Source organism: Enoplosus armatus, chromosome 7 (assembly GCF_043641665.1).
Source record: "Enoplosus armatus isolate fEnoArm2 chromosome 7, fEnoArm2.hap1, whole genome shotgun sequence".
Classification (NCBI taxonomy): Eukaryota; Metazoa; Chordata; class Actinopteri; order Centrarchiformes; family Enoplosidae; genus Enoplosus; species Enoplosus armatus.
This window is the reverse complement of record NC_092186.1, coordinates 11,891,826-11,912,037: the sequence shown is the minus strand read 5'-3', so window position 1 is coordinate 11,912,037 and position 20,212 is coordinate 11,891,826. Positions and strand designations below refer to the sequence as shown.

Genomic DNA, 20,212 nt, shown 5'->3' with positions numbered 1-20,212 from the left:
TACTTTAGTAAAAGTCTTCAGTAGGTGGCAAAATGGCCCCTCTCAGTGTAATATTGCATTATTTAATTATTTTGACTGATGTAGCTGTTTGAGGTGGAGCTGATCTTATTACTTTATATAACGTTGGGTAGTTTAATCCTTAAGAATACATCATGCTTTATAAACTTAAGGGAGTAAAAAGTTCAATGTTTCCCTCTGAAGTGAAGTAGAGAAGAAACATAAAGCTACATAAAATGAAAGTACTCAAATAAATTAGCTCAAAATGTACTTAGCTACTGTTGTTAGTATAATGGAAATCCCAGATTCAGATGGCCACTGACATAAGTTCATTGGCTCAAGGCCTATCACTCCACCAAATTACATGGGATCCACTCTCACACTTATGAGACAGGCAAACAGAAAGAAAAGAAAAAAGTACACTATTGATGTGCAGTCTATTGATAAAGGCAGAAACACTGGGAGCCTAAAGCTATGTCCTGCAGCCAGGGAAAATGTAAAATAAATTCAACATTGGCAGGAACATGTTAGAACTTCTTGCACTTTCGTTTGACGTCGACCCACTGAGTGCTGGGTGGGTCGTCCCTCATGCATGGAGCAGTAGGTCACATAGTAGGCTCCAGCCAGGCCAGCAGTGAGCAGCCATGCGAGGGCTCGGCTGCCTCCAGCAACACTCTGTCATCACATTCATATAGCGCATAGTGCAAACCATATGCTTCCACAGCACAGTGCCACATAGTAACACAGCAGCAGTTTATGTGTTGGCATTCCTGATATGCAGTCATGAGAGGGTACTAAGTAGCTGTTGAATATTTGGGGGGGGGGGGGTGATTGGCCAGCTCCGTTTTAAAAGGCAGGTCTGTTGGCTATCATTCTGTATTTTCAGATTGCTCTTCCATTAAGTTAATGTCAAGTACAACATTAAGTCGTTAAATCGGTGGTCATTTTGAGTTTCTTGCTAACTTTCACATTTAACATTTACGTATCTGAATAAATACCAGACATGGTTCTTACTGCTCCTGGGTAAATTTGTTAAAGTGATCTTATGAAAGCGGAACAAGACGCACATTAAACATCTCTCTCTCCCAACATTGGAAACAGCTAGCCTGGCTCTGTCCAAAGTTAATCCTCCTAATATCACCTCTACAGCTCACTAATTAGCACGTCATGTCTTGTTTAATACATACAACCTGTTTGTATTTTTGTATGGATTAAATAAATATCATATAACATATTGATTAATGAGCCTTAGAGGTGCTGGTAAACAGATTTTTGTTACCTTCAGACAGAGCCAGGCTAGCTATTTCCCCCTGTTTCCAGTCTTTGTGCTAAGCTAAGCTAAGCACCTCCTGTCTCTAGCTTCACATTGATTGTACAGGCATGATATCGAATGAGAGTATTTCTGAAAATGAAAATGTTCTGAAAACTATTCCTTTATAGTGATTCAATGAGACATATCTGAAAGAGGTTTTACATTTCTGCTAATGCTTCTGTAACTTTGATGATTTTGAGGTGGAATTCCCTTTAAAATGCATGAATTCTCCAAGTTTTTAGAAATCCCTTGATGTGCACACTTACTACCGTCATGATAACAGCATACTCTTCCTGTCAGATGATGTGATGTTACGCAGAGGTTGGTCTCAGATGTTGCTGACAGCTTCTGCACAAACTCACTGAAGCTGCAGAGCGTTCATTGCATTCTGCAGGTTTTTGAGGATGAATCAGTTTCAATGTGACACTAAATGGGGGAATTACCATCAGCTGGTATGATTGCAGTATTTCACCATTAGTTTTCACCTCTTTGATCTCCAGATTGTGGTTTTCCCAGCATTTCCCACTTGGTTGTACGCCATCAGACCTTTTATTTAAATGATCAATATCCACAAAAATAAGCCGATGTGGAAACCTCAGTTGTTCTCCAGACTGTTAAAATCCACAAAGTAACAAACATGTCATCTTAATATTTCTCTTTCTCAAAAGTCATGAATGTAAACACTATTGTGCTTTCTTGGTGGTGGTGGTGGTGGTGGGAGTGGGGGGGGGGGGGGTTGGTTTCACTTGAATGCACACGCTGTTTGTTGACTTAAGATCATAATATGTGGTAGGAGGACGATTACGTGTGGGGAGCCCAAGTTTCCACACGCCTGGAATGTTTCTTCTTCTGTGTGTTTGGGATCACTAACTGCTCCGCTGGGTTTGTCGGATCATGTGGTTAGCCGGCCGGCATGTAGCTCCGGCTTTGATTGGGGCGTCACAATGCATGAAGCATTTTATTGAGAAATTACCGAGACTGTCTACAAAGGGATGGAATAATAGATCGAGAGGTTTAAATGTATATTTCACCCCCGCTTTCTTTCTTTCTGTGTCTCCTCCAGGGTGTCGGGTCCCCTCCTGTCTCCAGGGATGAAGGGAGCAGCGACACCTCCTCCTCCTCCTCTGGAGAAACAGCATGTCCACCCTCACCACAAGCCCTACTCTCACTATCACCACCATCAGCCTGCCAACGACGGTAAGACTGGCCCAAAGACATCTGGCTGAATGTAACCTAACTTGTTTCAGGAAATCTGTTTTGACTTGAATTTGAAAATTGTTCATTGGCGTTTCAATTTAATATCCTGACATTTTTCCTGTTGCAGGTGATTCAGGAACATGTAGTCTGAGTATTACTTGTATATAACTTCCTATGAGAGAATTTAGTGTCAGATCACTTGAATATACATAAGAATTGTCATTTTTAAAACGCTTACTGCACCCGCAGACCCACATGAAAGGCCTCAAAGGGAGGAAGTTGTCTCGCGGAGCAGCGATACTGCCCTGTGGCTCTGTCAGAGCACTTTTAGGACGGAGAGAGATTAGAGTCGTGGAGACGGAGTGGGGAAAACCACATGCCGGAAGCCTTTTCCCTGTGCTAAATTAGCCAACAAAATGCTGGCTCATGTATTCAGCTGTCTCTCAGCGCCCAAACATGGCAGGCTCGCCTGTCACTCCCGAGCCTTTTTCCTAATGCCTTAAACACTGTTTTCCCTGTAAAGATCTACACATGGACGTCTTTCTAACCACGCTGTGGTCAGGGAGTTGCGTAAAAGCGCTCCAGGAAAGGCTGCTCTCCCATTATCGTGACTCCTGCGGTCCTCTCTGAGTACAAACTGAGACGATGGGGACAAATGTTACATACTATGGGGCTGGCACAGTTAGCACGAGCACAAATATAGCATTGTCATAATTTGAGATCCACATCGAGTTTCAGTTGGATGGAGCGTACGCGTACTGACCCTGGAAACAATCACCCATAGACACTGATGGCAGTCGATCAAGTCTGGCTTCTATTTTTCTCCTCTCTTCCTCCTCCCTGCTCCTCTACATCCTCCCCTCCTTTCCTAGAATACCAAGGCAGCTTTCAGAGCTGCTTCCATTTCGGAGACTCCTACAGGATGGAGCAGACGGTCGGTGGCGTCCACGTCCCAGGAGATTCTCACGCCTACACTTCCCATCAGCACAATGGCTTCCACATGTCGACGAGCAACACTGGCACTGCAGGTGAGGACGCTTTAACCTGGAGCCTACACGTCAGAATCGCAAAAGATTTTAGAAATGATCCCCTGAACGATTTCATCAAAATATTAAACAAACTGCACTTCTGGTCTGTGCCAGGCTTCAGCTTGACCCAGGAGCTGCAAGGTGGCGCAGGATGCCAGTTCTCTTCCAGCCCAGAGGAGAGCATTTTCTTCCAGGTGGGCAGCTTCGACCGCAGCCTGAGCCACATGTCCTCCGTCTACACAGAGACATAGAGCAACACTGGAGCAGGGCACGCTTCACCACACCTACTCTACAGTCCAGCTCCTTCCACACCCGTCTTATCACACTTGGATCTCCTCTTCTCTAGTTCCTGTTTCCTTTTTTTTCATACAAGATATGGGTCACATATTAAATCAAAATAATTTATAGCTTATTCTGACCTACTTAGCTGCCAGAGGGATGGGAACCCAGCAGGGTCAAACAGACATGTACTGCACTGTGATGAACTAGTTACTGACACTATCTGGTCAAGATGCAAATTACACTTGTCTTATAGTCCAAGTAGGTAAGAGCAGGATGTCTTGTCACTGGTTGCATATGTCTTCTAGTTGTGACTAAAACGTGTTTTCTTTTTCCCTTGTCTCATGTGAATCATTTTCACAGGAAAAAAAAATATCAAGTAATTCACAAGAAAATAAGCAAAGATTTGAGGAAAGTGTGAGAAAATAAAGACAATTTGAGGTATTTTCCGCTTTTCTATTCTGTTAAAAGAAACTCAGCCTATTTTACACATGAAGCTTGGTTTAATTTTCATGAGGGGTAGTACTCAGCCTGTGAAAACTGCTGTATGATGTCCTCTGTGAAAGAGAAAGGAACTTTCTAAAGTATGAGAAAATAACCCCAATGATGTCATCAGGGAATTGGTCTTGAGCCTTTTTAACAGTAAGCCTGTTTTAAAAACTTGGATTGGATGTGGAGTTTGAAATATGTGGGCATTTATCAGGCAGCGAGGGTCTAATGAGAGACATTGAGTTGCATTATGGGAATTGTAGTGCGCTCGACCTGTACTAGAGACTGAGGATATCTCAACCTCTGCTGCATCGATTTTAACCGTTTTGTTTTTCATCTGGCTCTTGCAAGTCCTCCAACTTAATGAAGGCACAATGCTCACTCACTGAAAGGCCCCTTTAATCGCCGTGTGACCAGATTCGTCTTGCGATTCTGTGTGGGGGCCCCGAACCCTAGACTGGGAACCACTGGGTTGGAGGCGCTTTAAATACTTAAGAGGACAGATTTAAAAACACTATTTAATCTGTTTCATGGTTTTCTGATTTTTACTCATTTGAAATGAAGGAATAACATGAGTCAAAGAAATGACATGGAAGTCTCCTTTTCTTAGAAAAGTTAGAGAAAGCTGGAGAATTAAGATTTTTTTTAGTTCAGAGATCCACAGGTTTTATTTCTTAGGTTCAGAATTCAGAGCTCATTATGTACAAAGTATCTGACTTGGTAACACCGGTGCAAGACACTCAACAGTACAATCAGATCAAGCTTACACATGCAGTTTGTTATCTTCCTGAAAATTGTTCTTGGAATTTGTGACACAGAGCAACTTACAGAGTCAAAGTCCTTGTATGTGTACACACACTCGGCCAATAAAGCTGATTCTGATATATAAACTTCAAACACTACAACACCCCTGGATGGAATTGAAATGCCCTCTCCCTCCTCTTCATGTTTTTTCTCTCTTAATCTACATCTTCCAATCTATTTTAGACTGAAGTGTAGAGAAGAATATATAATTTTGCCGTGTTGTTTTAACAGTGGGAAAAAAATGTGTTTGCATTTCCGTATTTTGTTGCTAAGTGTTTTTTTTTTTTGCTTTTTGGATTTATCTCTGGAGGAGGGTTTGAAGTCATTAATTCTGCAATAATGCAGAGAAACCAACCTACTTTATTATTATTATTATTATTATTATTATTATATGTATAAAATGTACAGTTTGTTTACAGCAATCATTTGAACGTTTGTCATTTCTCAATTTAAGAAATAAATAATTGAATGATCACACAAGGTCTCCTTTTTTGACATGTACTTGACACTCACACTATAAAATACAAAAAAATGCAGAAATACTCGATCAGTACTTGATCACATTAGTTGTATTTGTTTGTAAAAAATTTAATATTCAGATTTGACTGTAGAGCTAAACTGACCTCCAGACAGTGGGCATGTTGTTCCCTCTAGTGGACACTATGTGGTACTGCAGACAGGAAACTTCTCTGTGTGAAGTCCCTCAAGCTGACGCACTGCCTCTTACTTCTGCTTCTTCTTGTTGAGGTAGCTCTGATAATAGAAGTTACTGAAGAGGATGATGAGGGTGACGCAGTAACCAAACACCAACATGTTCATAGAGTTGGGGAAGTCGCACTCTGTCAACAGGTTGTTGCCCGTGTACAGGAGGAACAGCAGGAACTGCAGCTGGAGAGACAGTCGGGGGGTGGGGGTCAGATCAGACTTCATAAAACATATTGTATGTACATCCACATTTCTTTCCATTCAGAGCAGGAGCCTCTCACCAGCTGTAGAGACGTGAGGTATCGCTTCCACCACAGGTACTTCTGCATGTGAGGGCCCATCGCAGCCAGGCCGTAGTAAGAATACATCACAATGTGAACGAAGGTGTTGACCAGGCCGATGAAGAACGCTGCAGGATATATATGGTACAAGCAGAGGGACGCAAAAACACTCAGAGAGGCAATAAGAACGGGGCTGTCAGATTTATTGAGGTCATTAAAAAAACATTTCAAACATGGAGAGAAAGTTCAAGTCTTGATAGTGAGTGAACGGAGTATCAGAACTGGTCTCATTGGACAGTGTAATTCAACTCTTGTTATTTGCATTTATGAAACAACATCCATGCAATGACCCAGACAGCATTTGACCACTGAGATGATGGAGAATATGAATTCATGAGGAATGGCAGAGAAATGATTTTGCTCTTGGAGTGAAACGTTTTCTGATCGGTGCCTTAGTCTTGTTTTTTCAGTTGGGCCCTTTTGGGTTTTTTGCCACGTGCGCTTTTGGATTATTTTTCATCATCGCACCATCAAGAAATAAACACACCTCTCACTCGAGTTGTTTCTAAAACATCACTCCGTCTTAAGCTCCTGGGTACAAAACTGAATGCCTGATATCTTTGAAATAGAAATCGTTGTGGTTAAAGATGAATCTTTATTATCAAACTCAAGTTTAGTGTCTTGCTGAAGGGCGCTTTCATTATGAGCGGGCAAATCCTATAGTTGGGGTGTAATTCTATAGGTTTTAATTTGTCGACAAAGCCCAAAACCAACAGCGTGTTAGTCCGACTCTCAATACTTTCCAACTTTCTTAACCTGTCTGTAATCCAAATGTGTTCCTACTGAAGACGTACATTTTTAAAAACATCACAAATATACAGATTCATTCAAACAAAAGGCTAAGTAGCACATTAAAACGCCTGGGTACTGCAGTTTTTAGAACATGTTACTCAAACAGGAGTAAATAGTGTATTTGTCTGGGACTATTTTCAGCTGTGGATTAACACACATTTGATGCTCTAGTGAGTAGACGGCATGTGGGATTGATTCAGAATAAACTACAATGTCTATGTAGCAACATGTCACCCGTGTTTCTAAACAGTGGAAGTCAATGGCAAAGAGGAATAAGATATAACAGACTTGTTAGCGGATCAGTTCATTGTTGGTTTTGGTCTTTTCATGTTTACAATGAGACAAATGTAAACCAGTCTTCTCCTCCATCCACAAGCTTGTGCTGCTATCTCTTTCTTTTATATATCAGTATCATTATAGCACCCACAGTAAACGACTAAAATAGGTGACTTACACTGTCCGCCGGCCACATACTTGACTCCCACCCACCAGTTGAAGATCATGGAGGCGTGGTGGTAAACATGAAGGAAAGTCACCTGGTTGCTCTTCTTCCTCAGGATGAAGAAGAGCTGCTCATAGAGAGGAGCAGAGGAGATTGTTACAGTTTCAAACTCTGCCTTCGTACACCTCCGAGTTTCACTGAAAACGGCACATGCTGTAGCAAGAATGTACCGTGTCACTGAGCTCGATGATCTTGGAGAAGAAGAACCACCAGCAGACTCTGGCCATCTGGAGGAAGGTGAGTTTTACGCATTATTAATTTAATAACTGTTTGTTTTTATCTTTCAGCTGTCTGGTAGGATTATTTGACTGTGAATCATGTTCTAAATGTCACACAGACACATCAAAGTGACAAGTGAGACACTTTCTTACCCTCATTGGCAGCGGCCTGGTGCTGTAATCTACAGGCTGACAGAGGTAGCTGTAGTTGGAGAGCCAGGATGTGACCAGGAACTAGTAAATATTCATACAATTACGTAATGAAACAATGCACCACCAATATAACCACTTGAACACATGAAACAGAAAGTCCTCAGGAGGAAGTTATGAGAAACTAGACATATTCAAACTGGAAATATTCAAACCTGTTGAGTAAAACTGAATGTTTCCACCGCTGCTGCGCTCACGATTGTTTTGACTGAACAACGGGACAGAAAGCAGCACAGCAACATACCTCATAGAACATGTAGGCAGAAAGGCAGACCATGGCGAAGTTGTAAACAATGAGAACAGCTTTGAGGTCAACGGGTTGTCTGTGTTTCATCAGGCGGGGGCCGAGCCAGACCCCACAGAGGTAAACCAGGAAGATGATCGTCACGGGGACGGGGGAGTAGACCAGCAGCCAGGGGTCCGTCCTCTTGTCTGCAACACAAGAGCTCTGTGTCAGGGGCTTTAAGGCATTATTTACAAATTAATACGTATATTACAGGACACATATCTGCCTTGATTTCCCCAAACTTTCACAAGTCATTAAAGATGATTTTTGTTGTATTCTGCACAGGAAACACCAGGTTTTGTGAATATAAACCAAATCCTGATCCAAAAAGCATAAAATATTTATACATTTGCACTTGAGAAAAATAAAAGGCAGTTTTCCTATCAATGAAAGACTTCCTGTTCCTCCCAGTGTTGTACGTGCACCGCAGTGACAAGATAATATCATTTAAAAAGTGGCACGATGGCAAATCACGTGACAAGCCACAAAGCAATCTTTTGTGAATTGTGACGGCAAGCTGAGGAGCACATCTGCAGCTCCCCACTCCAACACACACACACACACTCATGTACAGGCTTGTTTTTCAGACTGCGAATCTCAGATTTGAGTTTGCTGCAAAACTAAAGCAAAATGAGCTGAATATGTGGGGGGGGAATCATCATCACCATACCTCCATTGTCCACTATCCTCTGGTGCACAGAGAGGACACTTTGCCATGCAGAAGCCATCTGCAAACATAAAGAAAGTGAATCAGTAAAAGAAGAAAAACAACTCAAATCTGTAGCATCTAAAGACACAACTCTAACTCACCGATGTAAACCTCACCTCACCCTGCAGACGGTGTTTCGACTGTAACCGTAAGCGGCAACACTGGAGAACCTTTGGACGCTATCCGTCAAAGAAGTACTAGCAAAGTTCAACTTGCAGCACGCCCTGCGGCCAAATCCAGGTCCTCGCCCTGAGACGGATTGATGAAGAACTGGAGCCGATCTGCCGCACCCGAAACTGTGCCGCTGGGAAGAGGCTCAACGGCGGCCAAGAAACAAACCAAACAAACCACCACTCACAGCTACAATGAGGAACTGACTTCCACCTGAGTGGCTTTGAATGACGGAGAAAGTAGCAAGAAGTTTTGAATCACTTCCTGTTTTTCTTACGATTTTGTTTGGGCAGGTTCAGTTGGTCGTTACATGTAACATGTTCAGCACAGCAGGGGGCGCTGTTTCCTGCCATGTGACAGACCTTCATTAGTGTCATTTATGTTTTGTAGAATTCCATGTATTTATCAGATCATACATATACTTTATAAAATAAAAGCATCCTCTTGTCTTCCAAGGATTGGATTCTTTTCTCCAAGTCTCTAAATTCCTCTTAGTAATCACATACCTAATACCAGTCGTCTCTCTCATCCTAAGCACTAAATAAAACTTAAAATGTAGTCAGTTTGTCTAATGTCAGATAAAATATATTCCCTTCAGACTTTAACTGGATCTTTTTCTTGTGAGAACCTGTGAGAGCGTCTCATTCCTGCGACACACCAAGTAATTACATGAAAATCCTCCATAAAATGAAATAAGTTGGCGTGTTGCAGTAGCAAAAAAGAGTCATAACATGAAACTATATTTTTATGGTAAGAAATAGCGGCTTTTTTGTTCACTATCTTCATGATAAAAATATAGAAAATAAATCTTGATTGGCAGTGCACACATGCCATCAGCTGGCATGAAACTTGGTCTTTGTCTTGTGTCTGGACTTCATTATCCAAAGTTAACATGGCAATAAACATGACAATTGCTTTAAAATGGGATGACTTTTAATTCTACAATAAATGTTAATATGTCATACAGATGTAACTTCATAGCAACCCTAGTCACAGTATAGTGATAAACACATGATCTACTATGAGGTCATTACAAATTCATTTTATAACAATTTAAAAGCTGATCTTGTTAAAATAATTTGATGGTATTTTTTTTTGGGGGGGGGGTGCTTTGACAATAAGGCACATGTGCATGAAAAAGGCACCATGTCCGACTTTCACACACAATCAGGAATCAGGATTCCTGTTTAACCGTCTTGAAGAAGGAGCTGAGGGAGAGCTGCCTGCCGCCGCTGTTAGCTGCACTCAGTTTGGGTGTTTTTGAGGTCTGTGGTTTCTTGTCATTCTTTGTTCTGGTATGTTTTTGCCTTTTTCCATCCTAAAGTAGACAAGCAGAGACAATAAACAACATTGGTAAAGGTGGAATTCTGTGTAGGATTACAAAATAAAGTTTGTTTGTTTGTCTGATAGATATACACAGAAGTACTCACCTTAGAGGTTTGTTCTTTTTGACGGTCCACAGAATCACAAAGCTTCACAATCTGCAGGAGAGTTAACATGTTGATCCCGTTCATGGATTGTTCACACAAGACGTGGACACTCACTTACTCACTCCTGCTGTCACATCTTTCTGAAACAACCTCAATGACTAACTGTCACCTTCTCTGAAAAACGGAATAATCACAGTAACCAGACGAACTCTTTCTCATTTAATGGTTTAAAAACTGCTACTGCAGCTTCATTAGGAGCAGTTTTAAAATCGGCCCAATTAGCAGCGTGAATCACTGAAAAATCTCTTAAAGTGACACAGAGAAGATACAAGTTACACTTTACACCAGACTGCTGTTGCAAAAGCATCCTTTCTGTGAGTGGTAATCAAGTCCTCTCCTGGTGCTGCAGGTAACCTCAGTGACACAGCGGGGCCTCACACACACTGAGTAAACAAAATAAAAACCTTTTTCACTCCTGTGGACACAGCAGCTTCCTGCAGAGCCGATCTGGTGAGCCACTGCGTGTTTTCAGTCTGCGTTTGGGTGTCGGCGTCCTTCAAACACAAACTGTGAACCACGTACGTCTGGTGGATGTGGGAGAAGATGTGAACCACCTGCGAGCAGCCAATCAGTGATCCATCACTAGGTGGCTACACAGCTACACGGAGGGTTTATATAGTGTGTATGAAAGATGGTAAACATAGAGCTTACCTCTCCCACATACTGGGGGAGGCTTTCAGTCAGATGGGTTCCCAGTATCCTGCTGAGCTCAGCACACAGCGTCCTCTTCTGTTTCATCTCAGAGCTCTTCTCCTCCAGCAGAAGACTCGGAAACTCCCACAAGCCTGCCAGCAAACCTGTCAACACACACACACACACACACGCACATAGTTTTTCTATTCAGTATTTCTTTAAAGTTTGCCAGAATGAACACTGATGGAAATTAAGTTAAAAGCTGCAGAATGATTGAAAAGTCTACCAGAATCATAGCCTTCTTCTAGACCAATGCATCGCTGCTCACCTCCTTCATTGTTTCAGTGATTCAAATGTGGAAGTGAAAACAAAACCAGTGGGACACGCTGCAGGCTCTGACCTTTGTTTGGTCTCTGTGTGAGCAGGTACTCGTCCTGTCCCTCCTCTCCGGGTCTGACCACCACACAGGTCAGAGTTCGCTCCACTCGAGGCGGCTTCTTCGCCGGCTTTCTGGGGAAGTTCTGCACACCCAACTCATCGTCCCAGGGCTCGGAGGGACACAGCGGACAGGCCCTGCTGTTCACTGCTGTAAGACAGTCCTTTAGTTTAATATCATGACTTCGTGAAGGTCTCAGGGAGAGAGGAGGACTCAGGACACTTACTACAGTCTTCTATATCAGGCAGGGTTGACTTCTTCCTGTCCGGCTTCCCCAACAGCTTCCTGGAGTTGTTCTCTTGTTTGATATGAACCTGCACATTCACAATCTGCATCAGCACACCATCCTGTGCAGTATGATTTAAGGCTTTGCACTGATTTCTGCTGCGTTTACAATACAAAGCAAAGCACAAACTGTAACCACTACTTACTAGCACTGGTTTAACACTTAGGATGCGTCTTACCTTGCGGTAAGAGTGGCAGTGAGACTGTACGGGACACTGGCTGCACTGTGGTCCTTTAGGGGTGCAGATTCGAGCTCCCAGCTCCATCATGGCTTGGTTAAAGTCCCCAGGTCTCTCACGGTCCACCAGTGTATTGGCAAGACTCCTGAAACAGAGGAAACGAATGTGTTATAAGACTATATCTGGAGTAGTCTTAGTTGAAACTTCAAAACTAGTTTAATACCATTTACAAAGACTGACTTAGGTATGGGGAATACTTCTTTTTTTCTGTGCTTTGATCACATAAAAAGCTTCACTTTCAAAGTTCAGAGAATCAAATCAGACAAATCCAACAATTAGAGATGTGAGCTGACAGAGAGCCTGTGAACTGTCATGACTAAAACGCCTTCTGGATTCATTCAAAGTCCAGTTTCCTGTTTTATATTTTGAAGGAATATTCCCCACATCTTTAAAACAGGGTTTCCTTGACATCTAAATATCTACAAACAAATAAGATCCCAACCGACATGTCAACCTCTCTGCGCAAAAGCTGCCCAAAGATATTAAAGTAGCTGCTAGTTCAGGTTCTTTGAGGATATTGCTTTGAAGTGTAATCTCACCAAAGTGCCTCCGTTACTGCAGGACTTGTGCTGTCAGCTCCGATGGCCCTCAGGCGACACAGCACCCGAATCACATTGCCATCCACGGCTCCGGTAACCTAGGCAACAGAGACCTTTTCAGTCATCAGTGATAAATGTGGCGGTACAGTTATCAAGTGCGACCTTAGAGTTTGCTCTGACCCATAGAAACACATACAGCTCTGGTGCAGATATGTCTCCAGGTCTGTGTGTGTGTGTGTGTGTGTGTGTGTGTGTGTGTGTGATGACCAACCTGGCCTAGTGCAATAGAGCCAATAGCTGCAGCAGTGTAGCGTCCAACTCCAGGCAGCTGTTTCAGCAGACTGTCAAGTGTCCGAGGCATCTGCCCCTTAAGCTGTGACACCACCTAAAACAGACACAATTAACACTCCGCATCCTGATATTTCACCTTCTTTCGGTCATTAGATGACATAACTGGTCATAACATAAAACCATACTAAGTAATCAATATAAAAACAGATGTACGCCACAGTTTGATGCAGTTACAGCAGATTCACAAAGCACAGCACAGACCTTCTGAGCTCCTTCATGCAGTCTTTTCCCTCGGGAATAGTAGCCAAGGCCCGCCCACATCTGGTTCACTTCCTGCACATGAATGAAATCAATACATTTTATTTAATATCAGTACTATTTCAAAAACACCATCCTCCTCCGCGACTGAGTTTCAGTAATCACCTCTAGCGTAGCAGCTGCAAGATCCTGCACCGAGGGCCACCGCTGGAACACAGTGAAGAGTAATGGATATGACGGATTACATTTAATGCATCACAAGGACTCCAACGTAATGGACACCTCAAAGACACCTACCTTCATCCATTTGTTGTAGTAGTCTATTACTGTGGCAACTTGGGTCTGTTGCAGCATGATTTCTGAAACCCACACTTAAAAGAAAAAGGGAAAACTGTCTTGTAAAGATTGTCCGCAGTAGTTAGACTTATGTCATTTTGACAGGAAGACATCTTCTTACCTGCATATGTCCTGATGTTGAGGTCTGACTCTGTCACAGCCTGTAAAAGAAACACAAGGAGCCAGTAAGTTATATAACAGCAGCAATATCATCATCAATGATACAGATGCGTTTTATTATTCAGTAATCATAAAATGATTAGAGCTGATAACCAGATGAGACGTTAGAAAAAAGGCCACAGCATAACAGGAAAGACTTAAATAAGACACAACATTAGTGTCCTTTCAACTGAAAAGGTCAAATTCTGTTGAATATCGTCATTACGAATGTAGTGGGAAAATACAACACATCCCTTCCACACCCTGAATTAAGATAAGATATTTCGACTGTATTGCACAGCCCTAATACATTACTGTGACTATGCAATCAAGTTTGTGGTACATGAGTTTCATGTAACACATCTCTCAACCAAACTTACTACAACTACTTTACTTTCAAAATGATACAAAATTTAAGTTCGTCTCTAACAACCAAGTATGTGTCTTATACATAAATGCTTCTCTTTACCAGCGTCCTCCATGGCAGCTCCCTCTGGTCCTTGTCATACCAGTCGAGGAGCTGAGACTGCAGCAGCACAACCTCAGCAGGATCATGGAAAGTGTGGTATGAGGACGGTGAGGAAGCACTCGTGGTTTCCTCTGGAAGACCAAAAACATAATTCTCATTCAAACTAAAGCAAAAAGGCAAATTTCACGTTCAAGCAGTAAAATATGTATCAAATACTCGAGGATGGTTCAAATGTTATATGTTTATAGTTATATGCTGAGGGGGAGGACATTAACAGAATAGGTGACGGTAGTGAGGTCACGCGACACAGGGGTGACTTCCTAAGTCATAAGAAATAAGTTGAGTTTATTCGCTGTAGAAGTGTGAAATCTAACATAACACATGAGCCCACGGGACAAAGTTTGGTTCTCTAGATGTGACTTTAGATTGCTGTGGGGATTTCTGACGCTGTCAAATTCACTACTTAGTGAAACCCTTTCTGACACTGTTTCAACTAAAATGCAGAAATGCTGTCATGGCTGCTGCATTGGGCTGCATTACGCCGTACAAGTGTTGCTTTTATTGTGTCCATCCCGAAGGAATGATGTGAAGGAGGTCTGAGGATTCAAAAGCAAACGTAGTTATTGCATGTATCTCACGTAAAATAAACTCCGTGCTGGTTCATATTCACTATCATATTAATGTGGACAAATTAAGAACCCAGAGTGTCTGTCTTTATAAGTTAACATCAATATGGTAGCTACCTTCTTTCACAGCAGTCTTTGACCTCTTCTGCTTTGTTTTTGCTGTTTCTACCATCTCCAGTCCGGCTCTCTTGCCTTTCTGCATCGCTGAACGTAACCTGCTCATCGCCAAATACCACAAGCAGCGACTTATTTCATTTCTCTGCGCACAGCGCGTGCAGGCTTGTTTACTTCACGGATTCGTTTTCGCTCCCGCCACGTTCGGACGGACGGCCGCTGCTCGTCCAATCCGCTGCAAGGAAACAGAAGACGTACGTGTAACGTCATCTCCGGTGGGAGGGTCAAAATCAAAATTACGTAAAGGCGGTCTGTGTTGTTGTACAACAATCATTTTATATTCATAGTTTTATATTGAGGTTTATTTATTCCAATTCATTTTTTAATTATTATTTTATTATATAATTCATGTTCTTGTTTAATTTGTGTCGTATTTTGTGAAGTACATGTCTGCACTGCTTGTATATTTAGGTATTTTCTCAATAAAGACTGAAAAACAACTATTATTTCATATTGATTATTATTGACTATCATTCTTATTACCCTGGATTAGAGGATGCATTTACTTCATTAGCATATATCAATCAATATAATAATCAAAATGTAAATTACCATGAAAAAAAATATTCAATAGCATTTCAGGAGTCATAATTGTAAATGCCGTGATTAACACAGTAAAAAATGCTAAGTTGAGCAAAATAATAACGATTCAGTGTAAAACTGTATTAAAACTGTGCATAGATAATAGATAGAAAGTATTCTTTTTAATATACAGTATATATTTATTATAATTCCACAAATGAAAAAAGGTAGACAGTAAATTAAGAATTCAACTGTCTTTTAATAACATACAAGCAATATGGACACATGATTTTCTAAATGTTATTGAACTGCATGAGTTAAATGATTTGTCCCGCTCGTCAGCCTTCATAGTTGTCACCATCCAAAACTGAAATGCAAAGATTGACAATAAAAAAGCAAAACAAAACAAAAAAATATTCTCACATAGTACAGGCAACTAAGAACAAGAATACTTTTTTTAACCAGCCTTGGGATGAACTAATAACAATCATTACCTTCAGTTATGTTCACCTTGTTAGTTAGCAGGATTTCTGCTTGTGTTTCATCCATATTCATGTACAAAGCGTCGGCTTTGTGCTGCAGAGAGAGGGTGATTGGATCTGTTAGTGCTGCCTTCTAGCAGCTTCCATATTGACATTTTAACTAATGCTATCACAGTATTTATTAAGTTATTAAAGCTTACCATAATGGCTACAAACAGTGCACTGCCAATGGCTCTCTGCACATGTTCCTCAATAACTGGGAATGAGCGGACAAAGTGCTGGGCAGAAATGAAAGCAGACAATCAGTGTTAGTGTGTGTGTGCATGCATATCTACTGTATGTGTCTGTCTGAGTGTATGTAGGTTTGTTAGTGTGCAGTATTTAACTATATGATCAATCTCAACTTTTGAGCATTTTATTGGAAGTATGCGTCATTAATAAATCTCACAGTCATCATAGGACACAGTGGGCGAACATGCACGTGCGTGTGTGTGTTTGTGCATATTGCATGCGTATATGAAAACATGTACGTACCTCCAAGGCCAGGCTGGCTTGTATTTGGACATCAATGTGTTCTCTGTTGCCCATAGCATACAGAAGATGTTGGATCACTCCAAGAGAGAGAAGCTCACGACAAACCTCTTGACTGTCCTCGGCCAGCAAGCTTCAACACATTCAAAACCAAACTAGTACACTGAGATAATCTATTAAAGCAATATGCTAGTAATATAAATTCAATACATATTACAGATACTTTATAAAAAGAACATCACATGTTCTGACAATGTTTGTTGTGTAATAAAACCTTCATTACATTATGTCTACTTATAAAGGACTAATATTTGTGTCCATACCGTATAGTTTTAGCTGCAGCAGCTTGTTGCACAAACACAGGCAGAGATCCAGTCATCTTGATTATCTCAGACTCTGATGGGATTGAATGTGTCAACAACATATGTTAATGTGACAAATTTGGTCACATTGTGTCTGAAATTGATGGGTTTGGGTAACATTACTGCTCTGTTTCAGAAATTGCAGAAATATTAGTGATGAATAAAGAAACAAGAGTCTTATATTGAATGTACCAATTTAGTACTGGCACCAGGGAGCAAACACCACCCATATCAAATATACAAAATACAGTATGGTGTCAACTTGATCACAACTATTCCACTAGCCTAGTTAGACCCAAAGAACAAGATCATATAGAGGGGGGTGTGAGGCTGCTCTTGGCTATCATGTCTTCCTCCCTCAACAACAAAATCCAGCCAGCACCAGTTTCCCACACAGAAAATGAGACAACCCAAGGTCCTCCAATCTTTACAGCTGGACAGTGTGAACCTCCTCTGACAATGACCCTTTTGAGTTATTCAGCAGAACTCGGGTGGTCCTAAAGGAAATTCACTTCCTGTCACGGATCGGTCTAAAAGACTCACCATATTGTATCAGTCTTTGGGAAAAAAATACTTAATACACACAACCAACACACTTATAGATCAAAGTGTTACCTTCCATATTCTGGTGCTGCTGCACTTCTTCTTTAGTAGGCCTCAGCAGAGCGACCAGTCCACTGAGCAGCACTGGCCTCACATCATAACACTTCAGGTCTAAGATCAGATTCATGGCTGCAAGAGACATACACAGGGAGGGAAGAGTGTTAGAAGAGATTAAAAAGATAAACATTTTTCAGCCACAGCCACAACGGTTAGTGGATTCATTTGTCACTAAAAAAAAAAAGTTCCCTGCTTGCCTTCATGCTGAACCTCCAGCTGCAGGGACCTGAGCATATTCAGCAGAGGTTCTACAATGCTGTGATGGGCTGTATTCATTTTGGACTGTGAGAGAGGATAGTGAGAGAATCATTGTATTTCTTCTCATATGTTGAATATATACAATTTTGCCAGGCTGTCCTTCAGTACTCTGGTTAAGAAAAGATCAAATGAAAAAATATTTTAAAAAGATAAAGATTGTGTGAAAGAGTGAGGGCACATGCATGCTCAGAGAACAATGAAAGTACATGCTTGCATTGATATATTGCTTAGTGTGCACTCTCTTGCTTTACCTGCACAGTGTGTAAGGTGTGCAGGACCAGCTGTTGGGCCTTAGGGGAGGTACAAGTCATGAGAGCAATCAGGCCTTTGTAGATTCGGTTTTGATATTTGGGGTTTCCACGGGACAGGGACTCCAGGAGGGCCCATGCTGTCTCTTGGGTCTCATCTATGTTTGACTTAGCCAGGCAATCTGCTATGGCTTTCACACCTGCAAGAATGTAAAAAATAGAGAGGGCAAAGCTGATATGGCTCCCACAGTGCTGCACAAATTATCCAAATGGTAAATGGAAAATAAGTATTGACTTTCGATAAACCTGAGAGAAAATAATGTGGTAGTAAAATAGTATCTGCATGTCAGGTATGAAACTGCTGAAAGTACATACTGGACTGATCATATGTGTAGTATATGAAGAAACGTCTGTATGTATTCTTTCCAAAATTTACCATGGATTTCACAGATAATCTCTTTGTACTTGCGACCAGCATTTGAGACAGTGAGCAGGAGACCGAGGGCCTCTGCCTTTTCCTCCTCTTTGATCTGAGAGTGGCTCAAGATGTGCAGGAGAGTGAGGACACCTCCATCCTCCAGGAACTCCATTACGTACTGATCACTGACGAATGTGACAAAAGTGTGTCACTGACAAAAGAAACGGCAACAGGGGCACAGATACAGTGGTTTACTGTAGTGTTTCATCCTACTCACTGGCTTGATGCAGAAAGGAAAATCCCAATTGCTTTAAGCTGCAGTCCCAAGAATGTCCCAAATATGTATCTGAATATTCGATGAAGGACTGGGTCTCAGGTGATTACATAGTCAATCCAGAACTGGAACCATGAGGACTTGAAACTCAAATTGTATTCATGTATTATTTGATTTCACTCACAATATAGTTAAATGTGTGCATGTATGCAGTGAAGGACATGGAGAAAAAAGTAGAAAAAATTATATTTGGTCTTGCATTCAACCAGCTCTGTATCCTCATAATTCCTTGTCTAACAACATTGGAGCATGGGACATACAGTACAGTGTACAGAATAAATACACCTTAATTTGTATAATGTGTAAATAATATAGAAAGGTTTGGATATGCATGAAATTTAAGATATAAAAGTTTAAAGTAATTTTATTGTTTATTGTACCATATGTAATTTTTCATATAGTACATTTAATTAAATATGTTATGTCCAATTCAGCAGGGCCCCAAGGTGTGTGGACAAATGCCTGAACATTAATGGTCTTCAAGTGATTAAAGTTTGGTTACGTTTGGTTTTGACACTGATTTAGGCCGGTGAGATGTAGCACCACTCTTCAACCTGGTCCCACGCCACAGATAAAGAAAGGATACGTGAGTCTCATCCAGGTGGTGAGTCGAGCCAGGAAGAGGCTGGCAACCTGAGCGAACTCCAGCTCCAGCTCATAACACGTCTTCCCTGTGTTTTGAGTCAGGAAAGTGTTCAACATGCGGCTGCGGACTGTCCTGTCACCACGGTCCCATTCTCGAAGAAAACTGAGTACTTTGCCGATATTCGCTTGTTCTTCCTGTGTTGACATCTTGTCTGTCTTCCTTCTTTTCACGTTGGCGACAATAAGTTAATACTATGACGTTTTTGTTGCTCCAAGAACCAGAGCTAGGCAGAGTCCTGACTGTAGCTGTTCTTCAAATTGTTTGCTTAAAAGCTATAATTAACCTAATTACTGATTTTTTGTCGCTGTGATTTTTCGCGGGTTTCATTTGCTCGTCATCTTCTTCCTCCACTTGTTTATAGCAGCTAGCTAGCGGTTGCCTAGCAACGCCCCCACAATCTCCGGCTCTGTGAGTGTGAAAACAAAGCATTGATCAGGATTGATAGGCAATCCTTTTTCAAGTAAAGTTTTAATAATATATATATATAATGTAATATATATGTAGTATTATATATATAGTAACATTTTGGTATCAAAAGTATTAAATAATAAAAAAAAAAATAATAAAGAAAATAAAAGTAAAATAAATAAATAAAAGTATTTCTCCAAATTACAGTTCACTCTCTTTAGAGAAGGAAAAGTGACCCAGCCATGGATCTTAATGTACATGATTTGTTATTTAAGGAGTTAAAGAGTACATAAAAATATATAAAAAGAATTACTCACTCTCTCATTGAATATATGGGCCTATTTTCTGTAGACAATTCTATGAGATAG

At 41.2% G+C, this 20,212-nt stretch overlaps 3 protein-coding genes across 4 annotated transcripts in view; 1 reads left to right on the top strand and 2 right to left on the bottom strand.

Annotated features, from left to right (window-relative positions):
* LOC139287730 (zinc finger protein GLIS1) overlaps positions 1 to 3,785 on the top strand; it is a 66,720-nt gene extending 62,935 nt beyond the window's left edge. Inside the window, exons 8-10 of the mRNA XM_070908895.1 lie at positions 2,373 to 2,506; positions 3,379 to 3,534; positions 3,649 to 3,785. Of these exons, the coding sequence (XP_070764996.1) occupies positions 2,373 to 2,506; positions 3,379 to 3,534; positions 3,649 to 3,785 (427 nt within the window). The remainder of the gene's footprint in view (positions 1 to 2,372; positions 2,507 to 3,378; positions 3,535 to 3,648) is intronic.
* Positions 3,786 to 4,947: 1,162 nt separating this feature from the next.
* Positions 4,948 to 9,241, bottom strand: elovl8b (ELOVL fatty acid elongase 8b). 2 transcript variants are annotated; one of them, XM_070909631.1, is made up of 8 exons: positions 8,971 to 9,241; positions 8,831 to 8,888; positions 8,119 to 8,306; positions 7,818 to 7,898; positions 7,617 to 7,673; positions 7,399 to 7,513; positions 6,093 to 6,220; positions 4,948 to 5,994 (listed from the first exon to the last, which is right to left on the bottom strand). In XM_070909631.1, exons 2-8 carry the CDS (start codon positions 8,886 to 8,888, stop codon positions 5,830 to 5,832), a joined length of 792 nt encoding a protein of 263 aa, XP_070765732.1. In that variant the 5' UTR covers positions 8,971 to 9,241; the 3' UTR covers positions 4,948 to 5,829. The 2 variants fall into 2 exon arrangements, with proteins under 2 accessions (XP_070765732.1, XP_070765731.1); XM_070909630.1 differs by having other exon boundaries at positions 8,986 to 9,241.
* A 911-nt stretch (positions 9,242 to 10,152) lies between these two features.
* Positions 10,153 to 19,582, bottom strand: mutyh (mutY DNA glycosylase). The gene is made up of 27 exons (XM_070908894.1): positions 19,377 to 19,582; positions 18,734 to 18,802; positions 18,475 to 18,641; positions 18,042 to 18,238; positions 17,730 to 17,814; positions 17,488 to 17,604; positions 16,834 to 16,906; positions 16,514 to 16,643; positions 16,180 to 16,257; positions 15,992 to 16,073; positions 15,841 to 15,864; positions 15,174 to 15,226; positions 14,902 to 15,060; positions 14,176 to 14,304; positions 13,669 to 13,708; positions 13,509 to 13,582; positions 13,377 to 13,418; positions 13,215 to 13,286; positions 12,934 to 13,047; positions 12,663 to 12,760; positions 12,064 to 12,208; positions 11,826 to 11,913; positions 11,564 to 11,746; positions 11,182 to 11,327; positions 10,935 to 11,084; positions 10,471 to 10,521; positions 10,153 to 10,358 (listed from the first exon to the last, which is right to left on the bottom strand). The coding sequence occupies exons 1-27, from the start codon at positions 19,580 to 19,582 to the stop codon at positions 10,215 to 10,217; spliced, it is 2,916 nt and encodes a 971-aa protein (XP_070764995.1). The 3' UTR covers positions 10,153 to 10,214.
* Positions 19,583 to 20,212: the final 630 nt, after the last annotated feature.

Coding starts and splice junctions, on each gene's coding strand:
- elovl8b (XM_070909631.1), bottom strand. CDS start 8,888: ATGGCTTCTGCATGGCAAAGTGTCCTCTCTGTGCACCAGAGGATAGTG. Junction 8,307..8,830: donor GAGGATAGTGGACAATGGAG/GTATGGTGATGA, acceptor CTTGTGTTGCAG/ACAAGAGGACGGACCCCTGG. Junction 7,514..7,616: donor TCATCGAGCTCAGTGACACG/GTACATTCTTGC, acceptor CTCTATGAGCAG/CTCTTCTTCATCCTGAGGAA.
- mutyh (XM_070908894.1), bottom strand. CDS start 19,582: ATGTCAACACAGGAAGAACAAGCGAATATCGGCAAAGTACTCAGTTTT. Junction 18,642..18,733: donor TTCCTTTCTGCATCAAGCCA/GTGAGTAGGATG, acceptor CACATTCGTCAG/TGATCAGTACGTAATGGAGT. Junction 16,258..16,513: donor AAGCCAGCCTGGCCTTGGAG/GTACGTACATGT, acceptor ATTTCTGCCCAG/CACTTTGTCCGCTCATTCCC.